A 20,466-nucleotide genomic window follows, 5' to 3' on the forward strand; every position below is an offset into this window, starting at 1 on the left:
CGTCCGGAGCCTGTGCTCCGCAACGGGAGAGGCCACAGCAGAGGGAGGCCCGCATACCACAAAAAAAAAAAAAAAAAAAAAAAAAAGAAAAGAACTGTATGTTCTTACTAATTACCCAGCCCTGTTTTGGAAAAGGAAAAACAAAAATACTGAAAATATTTAAACACACATTGTATGAAAATCTCCTAAGACCTGGCTTGAATTAATTATTTTGGAGTTCTTGATAAGGCTTGAAATTAGGATCATGATAAAATGAAATTTGGAACAATGTAATATCTCTGAGACTCCAATATCTTATTTAACTTTTTAAAATCTATTATGAGGATGGTAATACCCTTTTAACAAACACAGAGTTCATAATGAAGTCAATCATATACTGTTGCTGATATATATATATTTTTAATTATGAAAAATTAGATTTCAAAAGTCATTCAAAAAAAGAGAAAACTGAAAAATTATGAAGTCACAACACTGGGGAAGTGCTATATCTCTTCCATTCTCTATTCATCCTGAGTCAAAAATAGAATCTTAAAACAGTTTATTTAGTAGGCCTCTGCTATTTTTGAGATGACAATGTACGAGAACAAGAAAAGAATTGGAATTTGACTTCTTATAAGTTATTGAAGTTGGCTAACTTTCCTCCAAATCAGCAAAATAAACCTTATCTGAAATTTGGTCTAGAATTCTAAATGATGTACTAAATGTACATCAATATCTCACAGGTAAATAAGACACATCCAGCCTATGGAATACTATGCATAAAAAGAATAAAATATGTCTACATTGAGAATATGGAAAAATCTCTAAGACTTATTAAATGAAAGAAAATTCGAAGACAGTTAAATACAATATAATCCCATTTCTATTAAAAAAAAAAATCTAAGAAAAGTATTTCTATATCAGCTCTGTGTGCAAACACAAAGAAAAAGATCTGGAAGTAAACACACTAAATTAGTATCAGAGGTAAATTATGGGTGGGGAGGAGGAGGGGAAACAAGGACAAAAAGCTGGGCACAGCAAAAGAGAAGGGAAAAGAAACAAAGTGGACTTAAACTTTATTCACATGGAATTTTTACAAGAATGCATTTTTTATTCCTTATATAACTTAAAATCAGCATTAGTGAATGTTACAATGAAAAACATTACCCTTGCTCCTTTGGTTGACTATCTCCAGCAACTTTTCCACCCTTCTTCCGAATGTACGTAGCACCAGGAGAATTTTCAAGAGCTTCAACATCTACTTTTAGAGACATACTATCTGACGAAGGCAAGTGTTTACTAAGGCTGGGATAGAACAAGAGTTCAGGAACACAATATATATATATATGTGTTTGGATCTATCACTGTATTTTTCAGGCACATTGATCAAAAAATTCTCATTTTTGCTTTTAATAGTTAGAGGAGGGGTTTTGTTTGTTGAAATTTATAACAAAAAAGCCCTGGTCAAAACAGGGAAGGGAAGGGATTTATTGCGCTACTTGGGAGCTGTCTAGAACAATCAAAAGGATACGCTTTTGCCTTCTCAGGATCTACAAGTGAGTACGCAGAAATAAGCTGTGCCAGGGTGTGAATATCTTTTGGATTTTGTCTAAAAGAAGAAATAAGAAAGTCACTAAACAGTTTATAAAACTGGAGAAAGTAACATAAACAAGCAAAATAACTCCCTCATATCAAATAAAACTTGGATTTCGGCACCTCCACCTTTCAGAGCTTACTTCCATAGCTGTTCTAGGTCACTAATTGCCTCCTTCTTCCGTCCATATTTGAGTTTGAAGTTTGCAGCTTCTCTTATCAAGGACAAATGAGCAGGAGATTTGGGCTATAGGTTCAATAAAGAAAGAAAAAAAGTTTTAAGCTAAATATCTAGCAAGTCAATGAAGTTATACTCATTAGATCTTTAAAATGGACCTATCCATTAAATTTCTCATCTTAAGTTTAACTGAATGCACGAAACAACAAAAAGAAATTCACACAGACACACAGACACACACACAGAGGGACAGACAAATTAGTACAAGTGAAGACCAATTTATGAATTTGGTATACAACCCATCTATTTAGATTGTCTTGTCTACAACTAGAAATACCGCATAACCAAATCTTAAAGTTACATCACTATAGTTCTCATATAGTTCTCTAATGCTGACATATTAATGTCAACATTAATTTGACACGATGCTTCCTAGAACACTAATATCTCTTCACTGCTAATAGTGCTAACAGTATTAATGCCCCCTGTGTGTATGTATATCTATAAGTTGGATATTGCCTATGCAGAGACCCATACTGGAAAAAACGATGATGTTCCTATTAGATACAGACATACAGTTATTCTATGTACTGCTGTTCTACCAATTACTACCATCCATGGGCTCTCTAGCCACTAAGCTCTCTTATACACAAGCATGTACAATTAATATTCTTATTTCTTGAGATTACACACACAAATACACATACATACACTCAGGAGGGAGCTTCAGAAAATATAACTGAGCTGCTTTTTTTTTGGAGTAGCCATTTCTTTCTTCTAATAACTTTATTTGGATCTGGTATACTTAAAAACTGAGTGACAGTCTAACAGCATTCCATTTTTTAAACAGTGAGTTGAAATGTTTCAATTCTCCTTAATTTTGAGTTCACTGCTGCAGCTTTTTATTCTTATGCAAAAAGATACCCTCATAACATTTTACTCCATCTTTTTACCTGATGGTTTTGATACCACTGGATAGCTTGTGTGAAGACCTCAATGGCACTGTCAATATCTTCCTCATGGCTGTACATTGTCACTAATGCAGACACCTACCCAGCCAAAAGTATAAATTAGTGAACAGAATTCCTCCTTCTCTCTCAGAATAAACTTTTTGAAAATGAATAACATTAAAGAAACAGCAAATAAAGGTTGCTACGCTCTGTGCTAGCAGAGCATCATCATAAAAATTGCTAATGCATAACTAGAAATACCATGAACAACAATAGTGTTTTCCAAACACAAAGGTGATTATCTGTAAAAAAATACCTCCCCTAAAGCTCATTCACAAATGGTTTGTTACCAGTACACAACAAGGTAAATACAGAAGTTGAGAAGAAGCACTTAGAAAATTAGTTTATATGATCACTGAGGTACACACACTAGAGAGGCTAAACTTGCATGTGGCCTCCACTACATGAAGCCAGTGAAAGCTTGCCTAGTGTGCTGGAGGGACAGCAAAGAGGCCCATGTAACTGGAGTGGAGTGACAGGGGGAGGAACCACAGGCAGATGAGGACAAAAAGGAAACAGAAACAAAAAGCCAGATCACTGAGAAAAATCAGTAAAATTAACAAACTTCTGGCTAGACTAATTAGAAAAAAAAGGTACTAGGAACAAAATGTCCTACAGATATTATGTCCTAAAGGATAAACAGGGAATATCTGAAAAACTTTCATGCCAATAAATCCAACAACCTAGATGAAAGATTATTGTTAGCCATATATTGTATTTGATTCTAACATAATCACAGCCCAGTCTTAAAGTATGATTCTTCAAAAGAGAAAACACTATCTTAATACTATTATACATTTATTGAGTGACATTGGTAAACAAGCTGTGTTGGAAAATGAAACAGTCCCTGTACAATAAATGTACATACCACCACTACAGAATGTCTTTACTTCGAAACAGATGTGCTCACAGCTATATTAGTGATCTAAACCCGTGATGCTTGAATAATCAGAGAACTAAAAACTAAATTCGTAGGCCATTATTACCAAATTGTTTTAACTCAAAGAACTCACACTGAAGACATGATAAAATAATAGGCTAAGAAATTCCCTATATATGTCTTAGGATATTTAAGGTTGGCTTTCAAGTGGTAATATAAGGCCTAAACAGTTCCTGACACATTTGACTAAATAATAAATCAATGCAAAGCAGAGCATAAAATGTAATTAAATTTACACTAGTAAGCTATTATTTTAACTATAACTTCTACATTTTGAATAAATAAGCAGAAATTAAAGTGAAAACAAAGAAATATCAGACATACTAATGAACTATTAATTCCATTACTTTTTCAGTCTTAAAATATTTTAGTTATGAACTCACCATGCCTGGTTTATGCTTTAACTCCTCTATGCTTCTCAATATCAAACATGCTTTGGAAATATTACCTTAATAGAATAAAAACAAAATCAGCATCACAATGAAGAAAGCATCTCATGGAGGAAAAAAATGATAAAAAATTTAAGAGTCATATTTTGTAACATCTCTAAACACTCAAGCTTTGGGACCTTGGGAATAATGTATTCTATTTATTCATTTTACAAAGGAAATTAAATCCTAAAGAAACAATATATCTTGCTTATGCCCACAAAGTTAATGGCAGAGCTACTACCAGAAAAGAAGTCTCCCAGATCCCAATCTGTTGAGTTCTATTTCTCCCTTTTCAGAGTGTAACTTAAAGGTAGGAGTCCTTCCCTAAAGGCCTTGAAATTGTTACTGTAGATATGAGTGCAACGGATAGTTTCCTACAAAGTTAAAGTGTGATTTTCTACTCATTGCAAACCTCAATAACAAACCTTCCAAAGTCTTTAAAGACAAAACAAAACAATAACCATGACAGACTCATTCTCAGTAATATTAGTATGATAAATAATCCTCACAAAAATAAACTGAAAACTGGATGAGAAAAGAAGATAAAGAGGAAAGAAAAAGAAGAAAGAGAGGTGGGAAAAGGAAAAAGAAACAAAGGAGGAAGATAAGAAATGTGAGAATAGGGTAGCTATCAGGTCTCAACCTGATTTTCATTACTACCCCACTGAGATGCCTTTTTAGACATTGTTTTTTCCTAATTGCCAACTCCCCTCCCCTCTACCCATGAACTTTTCATTTTAGCCATCACAATATCTAAGATTTTTTTCAATCCTGTGCACCAAACCAATTATCACCCCTACTGAGAATGTATGGTCTACACCAGAGCTGTCTGATAGAACTTTCTGTGATGATGGAAACATCCTCTATCTATGCTGTCCAACTACCCACACGTGGCAATGAAACTTCTGAAATGTAGCCAGCACAACTGAGGAACTGAATTTTAAATTTAGTTTAATTTTGGGACTTCCCTAGTGGTCCAATGGTAAGGAATCCACCTTGCAATGCAGGGGACGCGGGTTCTATCCCTGGTCAGGGAACTAAGATCCCATATGCCGCAGGGTATCTAAGCCCATGTGCCACAACTACTGAGCTCGCACGCCTCATCTGGAGAGCCCGCGTGCTGGAAACCACAGAGCCCACACACTCTGGAACCCGCACGCCGCAACTCAGAGCCCACATGCATTGGAGCCTGTGTGCCACAACTAGAGAAGAGAAACAACCCTCACGCCACAACTAAAGAGAAGTCTGTGTACCAAAGCAAAGAGCCTGTGCACTGCAATGAAGGATCCCACATGCTGCAACTAAGACCCAACACAGCCAAAAAATAAATTAATTAATAAAATAAATAATAAATAAATCTTAAAAAAAATAAATCCAGTTTAATTTTAATTTAAACTTAAAATAGCTACATATGGATAATGGCTACCAGATAGGGACAACACAGCTCTAGATACTCAACACTGGTTCAAAATTATAAACAAAAAACGGTAAGTTCTCTGTAAGATTCAAAAACACGAGTTCTCATTAAACTTCCTTGCCTCTTCTCTACCAAAGATATGGGTTATAGAGTATAAATGAAGAATAAAAGGCTAAGAAAATTTGACAACTAAGAAGCAAAGTAACTCTTAATTCATGCAAATACTACCAAGTGACAGATATAAGCATTTCTACACATGACGTACACAGGAAATTCAAGTATAGAACAGAGGAATTCTATGCTTCTACAGACTTTCAAGGCATGGATTGAGAAACATTCTAACAATTTAGGAATTAACCCAAGAAAAGGCCTCCTAACTTATTACTAAATCTGTTGGGAGTTCACACAATCTAGCTTCATATTTGAAACAGCATTATGCTTCACTTTTATGCAAAAATTTTAAAAAATCACATAGTCCACAACTACTTCAGAATCATTCCAATCATATGTTTCCATTAACAGGATTATTTTAATCATAATGAAATAATCATGAATACCTTGGGAAATTTTCAGTTGTGCCATGGTCAGCTTAATTTCAGCAGCGTTTTCTGGATGCTGATCTGCAAATTCCTAGAATTTTTTTAGTTGGGAAGAAAAATCACATTTACACAACTAAGCGCACATATTCTAATTACTTATTTCAGCCTCATTAAATTTTTTTAAATTAATTAATTAATTTATTTATGATTGCATTGGGTCTTTGTTGCTATGCGCGGGCTCTCTCCACTTGAGGCGAGTGGGGGCTACTCTTCCCTGCGGTGCATGGGCCTCTCACTGCAGTGGCCTCTCCTGCCGCGGAGCACGGCCTCTAGGCCTGCAGGCCTCAGCAGTTGTGGCACATGGGCTCAGCAGTTGTGGCCTGCAGGCTCTAGAGCACAGGCTCAGCAGTTGTGGCGCACGGGCTTAGCTGCTCCACGGCACGTGGGATCTTCCCGGACCAGCGCTCAAACCCGTGTCCCTGCATTGGCAGGTGGATTCTTAACCACTGCGCCACCAGGGAAGTCCTCTCATTAAATTTTAAATCCAGTTTTGAAACATTAAACTTCTGGTTTCAGGTCAAAATTTTAAATTTGGAAAAATTTTATTCGACACACACTTTGCTTAAAATTGTGCTCTGAAAGAAAGTGCAATAATGTCAAGTTTCTAGGAAGTCGCCAGTAGAGAAACAATAATTAAAATTACTACATAGATTTTTCTTTTTCCTTTTTTTTAAAGAAAGATACTAAAAAAAAAAAAATGACGACTTCTTACTGAGGATCCCTACTTGGCAACTTTGCCCCTCAGGATGGTCCTAATTTTATGCTGTCCAACTTTCCAATGTAGTCTACTCTCAGGAAATTCGAATGTGATTTAATGTTTGGTTTAGCTTAATTAAAAACAAAGTCAGTATCTCTGTAATTGTTTGAGGTTTTGGATTGGGACTTACTAGAAAATACATTATTGAAAAAGGGGCTAAGCATGTTCTGGTATTTTAAGTCTAAAACAAACCATTAACTAGTGTTACATCGATCTCCAAATGAAAAGCATTCTTCGGAGTTTATAGCAAACATTTACTAATGCAAATTTATATAAAACAAAGCTGTGGCCCAAGAATTAACTAAAGTGACACTCTGGCATGTGTATAGTGGTATGTTACCTATTAGTTTTCCCATGAAATTTACAAGCTTGTACATTATTATAATAATGAAAATAAAACAAGGCTACAACTACCTGACATCTCATTAAAAATGCAAGTAATTGTTTTACCTGAAGAAGCTCTATTGCCTTTGTGTGCTGCTTTTCACGGCAGAGCTGGGCAGCTTGGATTAACACAGGAAGGAGATGCTCAGGACTTTGGGACTGTAAACTGGCAGATATTTTGCGACATTGTTCTGCCTAAAAGACAGTATTTCCCCCCAACAAAAATAAGCTGGTTAATTAAATCAAACATTAAGTGAATGACCAAAAAGAAAAGAAGGATGGGGAGGTGGAAGGAAACCAGTTGAAACAAAATAGTTAAGTGAAGAACTACCTAGGGTAAGAGAGGTGGTTTACAGTATTTTCAATTTTTTCCTGAAAGAAAAAGATTTCCATTTACTGAATGTAAGCTATGAGTTCTTAAAGCATTTAGGAAAGAATAAGTCCTAAACATTCATTTGGATGCTTAAATTGCAGAATTTTGTTTAAAAAAAACCAGAACACATCAAGTGTCAGCCTTTGCTTCAAAGCAACAAAATGTATAGGTATTTCTTGCTACAGTATTTAGGAACAACTTGACTCAGTTCTAAATAATGAAAATGTTACTGCCTCTCAGTCCCCCACTGAAAACCTCTGCTATAGAAGAGTACAAAATCATAATTTAATTAGAATTTACATACATTGGAGTTAGAATTGCCCTTCTTATATATAACTTGATGTGATTATGCACAAACTAAAAAGATGGATCTTAAATTTATAATCATGATCAGCATCTATGATGATTTTTCCTTTAATTCAGAGAAATTAGAAATAAGGTAATGTGAGAATTATCTCATTTACAGCCGTGAATAGTGTTTTCTTCTTAAAAGCCACCACTGCAGACCTTTACAAAGAACTGAGCAAATTACTTACTTAACAGATAAAATCTATGATACATGACCTTCTGAAGACTACATGAGTCTAAGACAAAATATAAGCAAAAATATAAACAGACTGGACTGATACACCCATTATGCCTCATGTGCCATACTCCAAAAGGTTTAGCCAGGGGAACCAGAGGTCTGTTGCCTACCTGGTTTGTGTACATAGCAAGTAGAGCTTTGTTAAATTCTATAGCTTGCAGTTGTTTCTTGGAAAGCTTAAACTCCACTCCTTCTGCATTGGTTAATTTCACCTTCTTCTTGGAGTCAAAGACATTTTGGTCCTGACAAAGAAAAGTTCATTCACCATTAACAGCAATCTCAAACTTCAACTCTTTTAACACTCCAAGGCCTTATTCCTCTTTCATTTCGTTATTTTATGTAAACACAACAAGAGAGCTTGGAAGATAATACACCTACCTGGCTGGGGTGCCTATGCTCCTAAGGTACATATAAATTTGGCTTGGTTTCTTGGTTTGGTTTTATGTTTCTACTATTAAATGCTTTTTTTAGCTTTTTGATGAAAAGTACAAAGGGACTGCACAAATCTTACAGTGGAAATTAGGACTACAACAATACCTAAATTTGCAATTTCTACAAACTATCTTTAGAATTTAGATGACAAATGAGGAAAGTAACTTATTCCTCTCTGACATATTGTCATACATAAGCAAATGGAATGGAATAAGAATGGAAGACAATTAAGTCACACTGCACCCTGACAAGGACAAAAAGGGCATCTAAGTGTCTACTATGTGCACAGTATTCTAACTTTGTTAAATATTATTTGCAAATATGTGTTACCACTGTGTTTTTTTTTTTTTTTTTGTGGTATGCGGGCCTCCCTCTGCTGCGGCCTCTCCCGTTGCGGAGCACAGGCTCTGGACGCGCAGGCTCAGCGGCCATGGCTCACGGGCCCAGCCGCTCCGCGGCATGTGGGATCTTCCCGGACCGGGGCGCGAACCCGGTTCCCCTGCATCGGCAGGCGGACGTGCAACCACTGCGCCACCAGGGAAGCCCCCACTGTGTTTTTTAAACCATGTCTTCTACTAGTTTAAAGACTAAAAGGAGGCAAAGAAGAAATCTAAAATAAATTCTTTTTACTGTGAAGCTCCAAACCAATGTGAAATTATTTTAAATCTACAGCAAGAAACTGGCTTTCATATAAATCAATCCTCAAGAAACCATATTTCCAGTTGGTACTCCTATGTCACTATTTTAGTGCTTAAACTCACCATGCATGCCACTGTCAGACTTCTCTTAAACTTTACTACCATGGCACTTATTAACACTTTCGATTTTTCAAGGTCTCCCACAACTTGATTATCATTCAATGTAACTTTTTTTTTTCTTAACTAGCCAGCATGTACATATCCTCATATCTTTGGCTCTCTCACTTTCCCTCCATAAGTCATTTGCTTATGCTGTTGCTTAATCTTCAAACCATATCCCTCCTTCAAGGCTCTACTCAAATTAGCCAACCCAGATCTTCCTTCACCAAATACTGTAGTTACAAAGTATACAACAAGAAATATAAATGTGCACAATTTTTTTCAACACTAGATTTTTTTATACTATGTAATGATTAAAACCACATTTCATATTTATTTTTGCATTTCCTATTGCATCCAGCACCATACTGAATAAAAAATTAGAAATAAATGTTAACTGAAGAAAAATTCAGTGTATAAATACATTTAGATTGAGATATTTAGTACTTCACATACTCTCCTCCCCACAATTATATATCAGATAAAAACAACTTGTCCTCACTGGCATTTCAAATTGTTCATAAACATAGGCAGGTACATCTTGCTGCTAAGAGTCAAATGCCAGCATCAATTTTTGGAAACCTAAACCATGCCAATGGTCTACAACATCCTATATCTATTACCCCCCTAATGCCATTATCCTACATCTGAGAACCCTCTGAATTTCTGCTATAGGGGGAGAGAGATACCACACAGGCCTAAAAGGAGAGTGCATTGGAGTCAGAGACTAGAATCTGAATCCAAGTTCTACCTCTTAGTGGCTGTGATCGTATACAAATCACTTAACTCCTTTTAGCCTCAGATTACATTCCTATAAATTGGAGACATGTACTGCCACCTAAAAGATAATTGTGAGGATGAAATAAGCTGGCACTTGGAAAATCACATAGCCTATCAAAAGAAACTAAATGTTACTTTTCTAATTTTCTATTGACTTGAATTTCAAATCTGAACTTGAAATATCTTCCCATTAGAACAATGTTCCAAAAGGTGGTTCATTTGACTAGTACAGTACTCTTTAGGATTGTTTATATACATGCTTGTAATAGTTTACACGGGGGGCAGAGAAAGAGAGAGAACCTGCCCATGCCTCCTCTCCCCCGAAATAAAAACCACTGGAAAGAGAAAAACTATATACGGAAAACTCGTATTCAGACTTACTAGATGAAGAAATCAAAGTCCAAACAACTTATTTCTCTAATAAGTATTCTCCATATAATGATAATGGGAAATAATATTATAATTATATTAATATTATAATTATATAGAATAATAATTTTTAAAAACAATAGGAAAAGGGTAAGATTTTAAAGTCCAGGGTATGTAACTACAAAACAGTTTTATTATTTGAATATACCTTGCAGAATCATTATGAGAGTTAAATAAAACTCTCCATTGTGATTTTGCTGCAACTGGACTCTGTCATGGAAAAACTTATCCTAGAACAAGGCTGGGGTAATATGCTTCCAGCAAAAAATAGTGTAAGAAAACCATGGATATTCCATACCTTGTTAATTGTAATGATGTTATTTGCAATCACAGCTAGCAATGCTACATCTGTTGGTCTGCAAACAAAAAGCAACAGTCAAAAAGGAATAAACCTTTAAAAAGAAAACTCATACCCTATAAAAGACACTTCATTTTAATAACCCACTTACTTTAGTTTTATTATCTGATTGTAAAGTTGCAAAGCCTCCTCTGTACAACCCTGAAGCTGCAGAATATAGGCCATCTGCCCGTGGATGATGGCCAGTTCTGCCTGTGGGTCTTCTTCAGTCCCATCCTAAGCAGAAGAAGAAATATTTTTTTTTCCTGTGAGTTCTCCAAATTGATCCACATATTAACCAAGTGATCCAGTGATTCAGAAGACATATCATCCTAAAGAAGACATATAATTTTCAGGAATTTTCCTGTAGAGTCAGTTTGCTAAAATTTAGGAATAGCTACCAAAAGAGGGAAGCTTAAATGAGAATGGCAAAAAGACAAATTCTGGAAAGGACACGGCGACAAGCTCAGGAATACCATTCACTGATCATTTTTATTCTCTAAAAAGCTAAGACAAAAAAAAAAAAAAAAAAGTGAAAAACAGCATACAAGTTTAACTTTTTACAATACCCCTAAATTCTGGAAACAATTTTCTCATAGAAACACACTTTTCAAAATGCTTCACTCTTAATTCTAAAATAATTCTAATCCAAAGACTACAAAATTCTAACTAGTAACTATCACCGTACAAAGAACTTCAAAAGCTGAAACTAATTCTGTAATTAAAGTAGCAGCTCTCTTAACTGATACCCCAGATCAATCTATATTTTCCATTCCTTTGGAGAGGTTGACTGATGCCCACGTAGAGTGAATGCTCAAGGCTAGGAGGCTGCTCTTTTGCCATACCAGGCGCTACTACTCTCACCTGGTAAGCATAGGCTGACCAGGAGGTCAGACTTTATTTGTTTCCAATCCCATTATGCCAGTTGTGTTTGATAAAGAAATGATAAAACTTAAGTATTGTAGTAAGACAAGAACTATGCATGAGAAAAGAGACTTGCTTTGATGAAAACTATGTTGAATGATCAGAAGTATTTGACAAAGGTGAGTTCCTAAAGAAAATTACTATCTAATTAGGTATGAGCCAGAAAATGAAGAAAAAAAAAAGACTCTGTAATGAAACTAATTCTGTGAAAAGAGGACTCTGTAATGAAACTAATTCACAACTGTCTTTAAAGTATTGTTACACTTAAGAAAAAAAACCTGGAGATCATGACTGTTGGATTATATATAGTTTATGTAAGAAATATGCATGGAATTCCTATGAATAGGACGTTACTCAAAGACCTGAGCCCTACATCTGAAACAGGAGAATGAATTTATATGAATTTAAAATGAAATGCATAAGGCATATAAAATTTTGTATTGTAATTTCTCACCCTAAGAGAGTCCATCAAATAACTGGTCAAGAGGGTTTCTGTGATTCTTATCTAATGAATCAATATCATTTGAAAAAGTCAATAAATGCTACAAAGGCTCCTAAAAATTTATATTAGAAGTATAAAATCTGGGTTTAACCACAGTGGAATACTTACAGAGTCTTCTGATAATGAACGGCGGCAAAGATCTATAGGAGAAAATGGTTTTAAAATTAACATTGCTGGGTAACTCTCATTTCTTTCATTTTCCAAAGAACAAGAACTAAATTCTTAGGCAGAAGATTTAAGATAATTTTAATGACAAGCAGATTTGGAATTTATCGTTAACATCAAATATATTACATAAATATTCTCTATCCTTGATTACTTTAGCTCTTTGGCATTTTCTTTCACTTGTAATCCCTATGTTAAAAAATTTTTTTAAGGGAATTTAAAATATATAAATGTAACAAATGTTGATTGCAAAAAATCAATTATAGAAAAGTATAAAAATAAGGACAATAATCCTGCCACCCAAAGATAACCACTGTAGCATTTCAGCTATTTTTTTTTTAATGTAAATGCACAGCTACATTTTTAAATGAAAGTGGGATAGTCTACTATTTTGAAACCTCCCTTCCCCCATTTAATATACTGTGGACATCTTTATGTTATAACACATTTACATCTACGTTATTATTTTTAACATGACTATTGTTAATGACTGCATGGTAATCTAGTCTGTGATTATAATAAAGTCTTCTAATAGGACAGAAATTCATGTTTCTAAATTTTTGTTCTTATGAACATCCCTTCAATTAAATTCATATATATATATATATGGATGTTATCTAATTATTCCCTTATTTCCTTAAATTTCTAAAAATGAAATTCTTAGATCAAAGGGTATGAAAATTTCAAAATCTGCTACACAGCACCAAACTGCCCACTGCAAAGCCTCTACTACTTTTACATTCATACCTTCAATATATGAGGATGTCCTCCCATACCACTGTCAATACTGGGTATGATCCAGAAATTATAATTCTTAAACATATTTTTCTCCTCATGATGTTCTAACCTCTGCCCTTATTTTAACCATCAATATTTAAGAATAAAACAGACCCTGTTTCATCATTTTTCCTTCCCATCATTCATTGCAGTCCCTACAACACCACTTTTATAGCTTCCAAAGGAAATGTATGGAGAAGAAAGTCGAAATGTTTCAGGAGTTGAGACCAGACATAAGTTCTCTAATAAATTATTTTCTTTTTCACTTAATTAAGAGCTTCAAAGCATACAGATATTGTATATGGAAACATACTAAGTGGAGTTAAAATGTGCTTGAATAGTGTTATCAATGCATAAATGTGGCACACCATATTGTTACTATATTTGTGTACCTGTTTAATACCAATAATAATGATGATAATAATATTTACCAAATGCTTACTAACTCGGTTAATTTACATTTAACGTTCACAGAAAGTTGTTCAAAAACCTCCTCCTCAAAACTCAAACTTAAGGTTTGGTGTGGTTGAAAATGGACAAGTAGACTGGCTTAGGAATAACGTAGTAACAGAGGAGAGATATAAGTCAAGAACCCAAGAGAAAGGCTAGATGGATTTTGAGAAATTTCCACTGCATCAATAATTTCCATTTAAAAACTTCCCAAAGTTTTTAACTTTTTAACTTTTGGAAATACTTTGCAAAGTTATATGCACGTTACATTTACATATTTTAACAAACTTCCAACCTTCAGCTTTTTGCAGGATTTTCATTGCCTGGTTCAGCTGGCCTTGTCCTATCAGTGCACATGCAGCATTGTAGCACAGTTCGTGTGTGCCTTCTTGGAGACCCAAGTTCTCCTGTCACAGAGCAAAATACCAGTCAAACACTAGACAGGAATATTATGTCACGGCTGTGTAAGTACACAGAAATACTCACTGGAACCACTTTTTCCCAGTTACTTTGAGCTGCAACAACTGCTGAAAGGTTTGTTTTTCTCTCCTCATCATAATCATCTTGAGAGTTTCGGACAAGATCTCTATACACAGCCAGGCATTCATCATAGCGTTCTAATCGGTACAACTGAAGAGATAAATAGCAAATAAAAAATCAGAGAAGACAAATATTGTGTTACATCCCTAACACCATATAAACCCTTTTTTGGAACCACCATGTAAGAAACCTAACTCAGCATAACGTGGGCAATTAATTGTTTTTCGTTTACAATTTTTCAATTAGTTCTGTATGCTACTAATACTTCCCGAAAGTTACTTGCAATGAATCTCTACTATATTGCATATTTGTAGGCATGATTCAGTTAGAAAAGCCATTGTATTGACCCCCATCTTGAGGTGAGGTAAGTGTCTAAGTGGGTTGTGAAAGAAAACCATTCTGTAGAAATCAACCGTTACCTAAATCTGACTTACAATGAAAAAAATTTCCCACAAGTTTACTAAGCCCCAGTAAACAGGAACAAAATTAGATGTTAACAAAAGGACTTACTATTTCCTAGGAGTTCATTATACTGAATCTTCATTTCTCTTTTCCAGAAACCAACTATTGTATAGGGTAGTATCAAGTATATACAACATAATTCTTGCTTATTTCATTCAAGTTGTTCTTAAAGGGTGATAAGAACTGCCACTTTGGGTCAATTAGTCTACATGTATGACAGAGATGTGTGCCCTTCATCAATATCAAAATGCTGGAATCTACCCTAAGCTAACCCAGTTTACATGAAAAGTTCTTTATAGACCTACAATCCATGAACTTGCCCAAATCTTTGTTAAACTCACAATACCTTTTGGGGACAATATATTCAATACATTATTTGCCCTAAACTGACATTTTAAAAAATTTTAAGAGGGTTTTGCTAGTTCTAATATAACATTTCTGTCCTCTTATCATAAATAACCCTATTTTTACATTAGGCTTAATTGTATGTCTCAAAACTCTTTTAGAATAAGATATTTCCAGGGATTTCAAGAACCGTCTGAATTCATCCAAATTCTTATTCATCATGATTTTCTTTATTTTACACTTAGAATAAAATATCAGTTAAAAACTAAAAAGACTGTTTCAAAACTGTGTAAGTATATAAGCTTACTGGCCTTCATCTTTCCAACTAAAAAGTCCAAATTTCATAGGATAGTTCTTAATTTTCCAATTACCCTTAGGAAGTCATTTGTTCATAGAACACTATACATGCAATTGTTCATATGAAGATCAAGGAGGGAATATGGTCAAACCTCAAGAACTGGTTTGGTAGCAAGTTTTATGGAGCATCAGGATGGGTGGGGTTCCTCATCCCTGCTCCTTGCTATAGGTAGGATCACGTTCACACAGGACGACTGTCAAATAGGGATTTTAAAGCAGTAATTACCACTTGTCCATAAAGCTCCTTTAGTTTGTCTGTCTGCTGGTTGGCACTTTCTATTGTCTTCAAGGCATTCTCAATTCTGTTCAGCCTGTACTCACAGTATGCCTTCTCGAAGGAAAGAGAGTTACTGAAAAAGGAAAAACCAATGTCTGATTATTAGCTAACACTGCAGAGCACCCACTATAAGCCAGACACTGCTCTAAGCACGCTTGATACATATTATTTAATCCCCATTAACAACAGATGACAAAGGTTAGCGACTTGTCTAAAATCAGACGGCTCATAAGTGGCAGAAAATATTACATCCATTTCCCTAGGCTCTCTTGCTTTCATGGCTATTCTTATTAGAATTACTGGCCTTTGAAACGAATATATAAGAATGAAATCCTGAATTAGCTAAAAACTGTTTTAGATATAAAGACAATCTGAACATTGTTTTAAAAGGGTTGTTATAGAAGTTTCTTAAATCCATTTAAGAAGCTATGATAAGCCATATAATGCTGCTCTAACTTGTCAAGAAGCAAATAATTAGCAAAGAAAAAGTAACTAGAAATCTTAAAAGAACATAGCGCTTGTAATCAAACAACTGGTAAACACACAACTACAAAAACACTACTTACATACATAGACTTAAAAATTCATCTACATTAATGTCACATATGCAACATTCTGAAGTTTCAACCATAATCTGTGAGGAAAAATAAACATCAAGCAAATGGCAACATCCTTTATTCACCTAACAAAAAATTACTTGAAAATTTCCCTCTCTCACAAAATGGCCGAAAATCAAAACACTGAATTCTAGCATAAACATGTTTACTAGTAGAAAGCAGTCCCTTTTATTACCCTTTTATTTTTAATAAAGTTTAAAAATTTGTTTTTAATCTGTAATACATGCAGTTGGCCCAAGTAAAACAAACAAAAAGGTATATACAATGAAAGGGTTTTACTCCCAGTGTTATTGAAATCTACTCTGTTCCACTCACCTCCCACAAGTGACTTTTTTTTGCTCCATGGCATGTGGGATCTTCCCGGGCCAGAGCTCGAACCCGTGTCCCCTGCATTGGCAGGTGGATTCTTAACCACCGCGCCACCAGGGAAGCCCCAGGAGCAGTTTTTGTTTGTTTTGTTTGTTTGTTTTCCGGTACGCGGGCCTCTCACTGTTGTGGCCTTTCCCATTGCAGAGCACAGACTCCGGACGCACAGGCTCGGCGGCCATGGCTCACGGGCCTAGCCGCTCCGCGGTATGTAGGATCTTCCCGGACTGGGGCACGAACCGTGTCCCCTGCGTTGGCAGGTGGACTCTCAACCACTGCGCCACCAGGGATGCCCTAAGTGACTATTTTTATTCATTGTTTCTCCATCTATTGTTTGTCTTTGCAAATACAAACAAATACACATAGAAATTCTTATATCCTCCTTTTCTTATACAAAAGGAAGTATACAATATACTGTTCTGTACCTTATAAACATTAAACAATAAATATGCTGCAACCTTCATTTCAATACACATTTCTTTTGGGGCTTAGGCATAACTGTAAAGAAAAAATGAAATTACAGTACCAATTCAGATTATAAGTTCATGTTTCATGACATGATAAATTAAATAAATAAATGAAAAAGATTAAGAATAATAAAAAACTGCTATAGGGCTTTCCTGGTGGCACAGTGTTTAAGAATCCGCCTGCCAATGCAGGGGACACAGGTTCGAGCCCTGGTCCAGGAAGATCCCACATGCCTCCGAGCAACTAAGCCCGTGTGCCACAACTACTGAGCCTGCGCTCTAGAGCCCGCGAGCCACAACTACTGAGCTCACGTGCCTAGAGCCCATGCTCCACAAGACAAGCCACTGCAATGAGAAACCCGCACACTGCAACGAAGAGTAGCCCCCGCTCGCCACAACTAGAGAAAGCCTGCACGCAGCAACGAAGACCCAACACAGCCAAAAATAAATAAATTAATTAATTAAAAGTAGACTGAAAAAAACTGCTATATATTCTAAAGGCTGCTAAAGAACTCTGACACTGAAAGATCTTGGCCTAAAATCATACTCACCTAAACAATTCTCAAAGGAGGTAGGCACAGAGGTCAGGTTAAGACTCCCAAACCATCCTAGAGGCCTCAACTAATACATCCCTACCCTATATGTTCTGCCCTCTCTGCTCTTTTTTTCAAAATTAAACTTCTGCTGAGGTGTTCTCCCTATGTCCTCCAAGAAATCTTGTGACTCTTGTTTATGCCCTACATCCCTCCAGTTTCCCTTCTTCTTAGTAGTTCAAAGGGAAGATAGGGGTAAAGAAAAGCTCCTTAAGGCAGAAAAGAACAAAAGTTACTATTGCTCTTTCCAGTTTCAGAAGCACCATTGGCAGGCAAAAGGAAAAAAGAGGGGAAGGAAAGAAAAAGGTCAAAAATCACTGAATAGTAGGGAAAAAAACACGGAAATGGTTATAGCTGTGGTAAACATGCACAAACAACTAATTAAATCACTTACTTGGCAAACACTTTGGTGTGAGTATTGATGACATTCAAGGCTTCCTTGAAACTTCCATTCTGGATAAGGCACACCACTTTACAGTGTAGGGCAGTTACATCATCCTTGTTGATCTGCAGTACTAGACAGCAATTTTAGGAAAGCAATTTTTAAATCCATTCCCTTTCCACATTTCCCATCTCAGGAAGCTACATTTCCAATTTTACTGCAGCAGAAATGATTAGTCAAAACATTTTTTTTAAATGATTGATCTTTATTTTTAAGTTAAGAAGTGACAATAAGGAGAGTTAAGTTAGACTTTCCAGTGAGATAGCTTCCCAAGATGCATGTACCAAAAAAGTAAAGTGAGATAAAGAAGCAAGAATGAAGTTGTTTTCTACTGCTTTTTCATCTTGCAATGGATGCTATATCCTACATATTTCATTACTTCACAGGGAAAGAAAAAAGTTCACATAAAACTTGGCAGCAAATGACTTAGGTTTGAGTACAAGCTTGTCACTAAATGCCTTGAGGTCTTGGACAAGTCATTTGATTGCCAAATCTCAACTTTCTGATCTGCAAAACAAGTATGAAAGCATTACCTATTTTACAAGGTTATTAAAAAAATTACATGAGAATATTTTGAAAAAAGAATCTATAAGCTGTAAAGTATACAAACGCAATTTGTTTTGCTGGCAATATTTCCAAACACCATTCAAAATTTCCCTTTTCAGCTAATATAACTACAGAGAAGTGCAAGGAAGGAGTCAGGTGGCTAAATTTCAATGCTAAACAGCTGTTCAGTGTCAAAATGACTAGCATCACTCCCCTTGCTCCTGGGCAACTATAGGAATTCAAATCTCAGTCTAGAATCAGAGTAATTTCTATCAATTAAGAAATTATATATTGGAGAACTGACAGCCCTTGCTGATTAAACAATTCCTGCACAATACTTACTACATTGCTGATTAATATTGGTTGCAGGCCTAGCAAAGGCCAAAATTAATTCAAAACAAGTTTAACAATCAAATAATTGTCATTAGTAGCTATTTTCCTCAATGTCTGAAATCACCAAAAGTGCACTGAGGGCACAATCATTTCTTTTCACATTAACCCAGCAATAGTTTGTTGAAAATTCACACTTGTACGTTACAGACATACCATGTACGTTATTACTTCTTTCAACAGTCAAACCCTGTCCTGGTAATTACATTTCCAAATCTAACAAATACAGGCAACACATTCAATAAAGAATTTAGCACGACAGAAAGCGTTAAAAAGCATGGCCGTATTACAGTTAGGCAGTAAAGGATAAAAGAACATAATGAGTTGAACCTCACACCGAAGACAGTTCACTCAAAATGATCAGTTACCGGGCAAAAAACAGGATTAACATTTGTCTTTGCAACGTTATTGCAAATGTTAGTGCTTTCACACACACATTTTCTGGTCTAAGGACGCTGGAGGGATTCTATCTGTGGGAATGACAAGGCCTGACATCCAGATCCAGCCCTTCCCTCTACCCTGAGTCTGTACAGCTTCCACCTTGTCAGCGCCAGCTTCCAAATTACGTGTCCCAGGCAGGTTCCTCCCCCCGCTGCGGCCCAAGAGAAAAAGCTCCCTCAGCAATACTGTCTTGATCACTCCGCCATAAGGAAAGCGAAGAGGAGGCAATGAGGAGTACTTGCGAAATAAGGCATGAAAGCAACGGAGTAAAATAAGAAAGCAGTTTGGAAGAGACGTCGGGAGCTGCGGTCTCTTTAAATCCCTCCCTCGCTTTCTGCGTGGGTGGGGGGGGAGGTAAAAACGGAAGTACACGTGGCTCTAAGCCACCCAGGACCCAGGGCTGGCCGTGGGGAGCGGAGGCACCGCGACCCGCGCCCGCTGGGCGTTCGGGCCCTAGCGGCGGGCGGCTGGGGTCTCCCCTCCCGCTGTCTGCTCGGAAGTGGTCGCGCACTACAGAAGGAGGCTGCATCCTCCCACCGGCCCGGGCCCGCCCCCGCCCCGGCGCCCGCCGGGACACTTACTCTTGTTGACGGTTTTGAGAGCGCGCGTGAAGTCGCCGTTCTGGCCATAACGGTTCACTTCACTCCAGAGCGCAGGCACCGAAACCCCCCCACTGCCGCCGCTCGCCATCTTGGAGGAGACGCGGGACGACCTCTTGCCCCGGAAGAGGATCTCGGAGGTGGCCAAGCGGAGAAGGAAGCCGGTGGTTGCTAAGCGTTTCGC

General features: G+C 36.5%; 1 protein-coding gene across 1 annotated transcript in view; it reads right to left on the reverse strand.

The window, feature by feature from the left end:
• Nucleotides 1-20,466, reverse strand: part of SRP72 (signal recognition particle 72) — a 27,369-nt gene extending 6,903 nt beyond the window's left edge. Inside the window, exons 1-16 of the mRNA XM_007115935.4 lie at nt 20,265-20,466; nt 18,259-18,379; nt 15,771-15,894; nt 14,327-14,470; nt 14,136-14,247; nt 12,557-12,588; nt 11,135-11,259; nt 10,984-11,041; nt 8,358-8,489; nt 7,355-7,483; nt 6,106-6,178; nt 4,084-4,148; nt 2,704-2,799; nt 1,716-1,819; nt 1,511-1,588; nt 1,147-1,284 (exon numbers count right to left, since the gene is read on the reverse strand). Coding sequence (XP_007115997.1) covers nt 1,147-1,284; nt 1,511-1,588; nt 1,716-1,819; nt 2,704-2,799; nt 4,084-4,148; nt 6,106-6,178; nt 7,355-7,483; nt 8,358-8,489; nt 10,984-11,041; nt 11,135-11,259; nt 12,557-12,588; nt 14,136-14,247; nt 14,327-14,470; nt 15,771-15,894; nt 18,259-18,379; nt 20,265-20,373 — 1,640 coding nt within the window. The 5' untranslated portion in view covers nt 20,374-20,466. The remainder of the gene's footprint in view (nt 1-1,146; nt 1,285-1,510; nt 1,589-1,715; nt 1,820-2,703; nt 2,800-4,083; nt 4,149-6,105; nt 6,179-7,354; nt 7,484-8,357; nt 8,490-10,983; nt 11,042-11,134; nt 11,260-12,556; nt 12,589-14,135; nt 14,248-14,326; nt 14,471-15,770; nt 15,895-18,258; nt 18,380-20,264) is intronic.

This window comes from Physeter macrocephalus, chromosome 7 (assembly GCF_002837175.3).
Source record: "Physeter macrocephalus isolate SW-GA chromosome 7, ASM283717v5, whole genome shotgun sequence".
NCBI classification, from domain to species: domain Eukaryota; kingdom Metazoa; phylum Chordata; class Mammalia; order Artiodactyla; family Physeteridae; genus Physeter; species Physeter macrocephalus.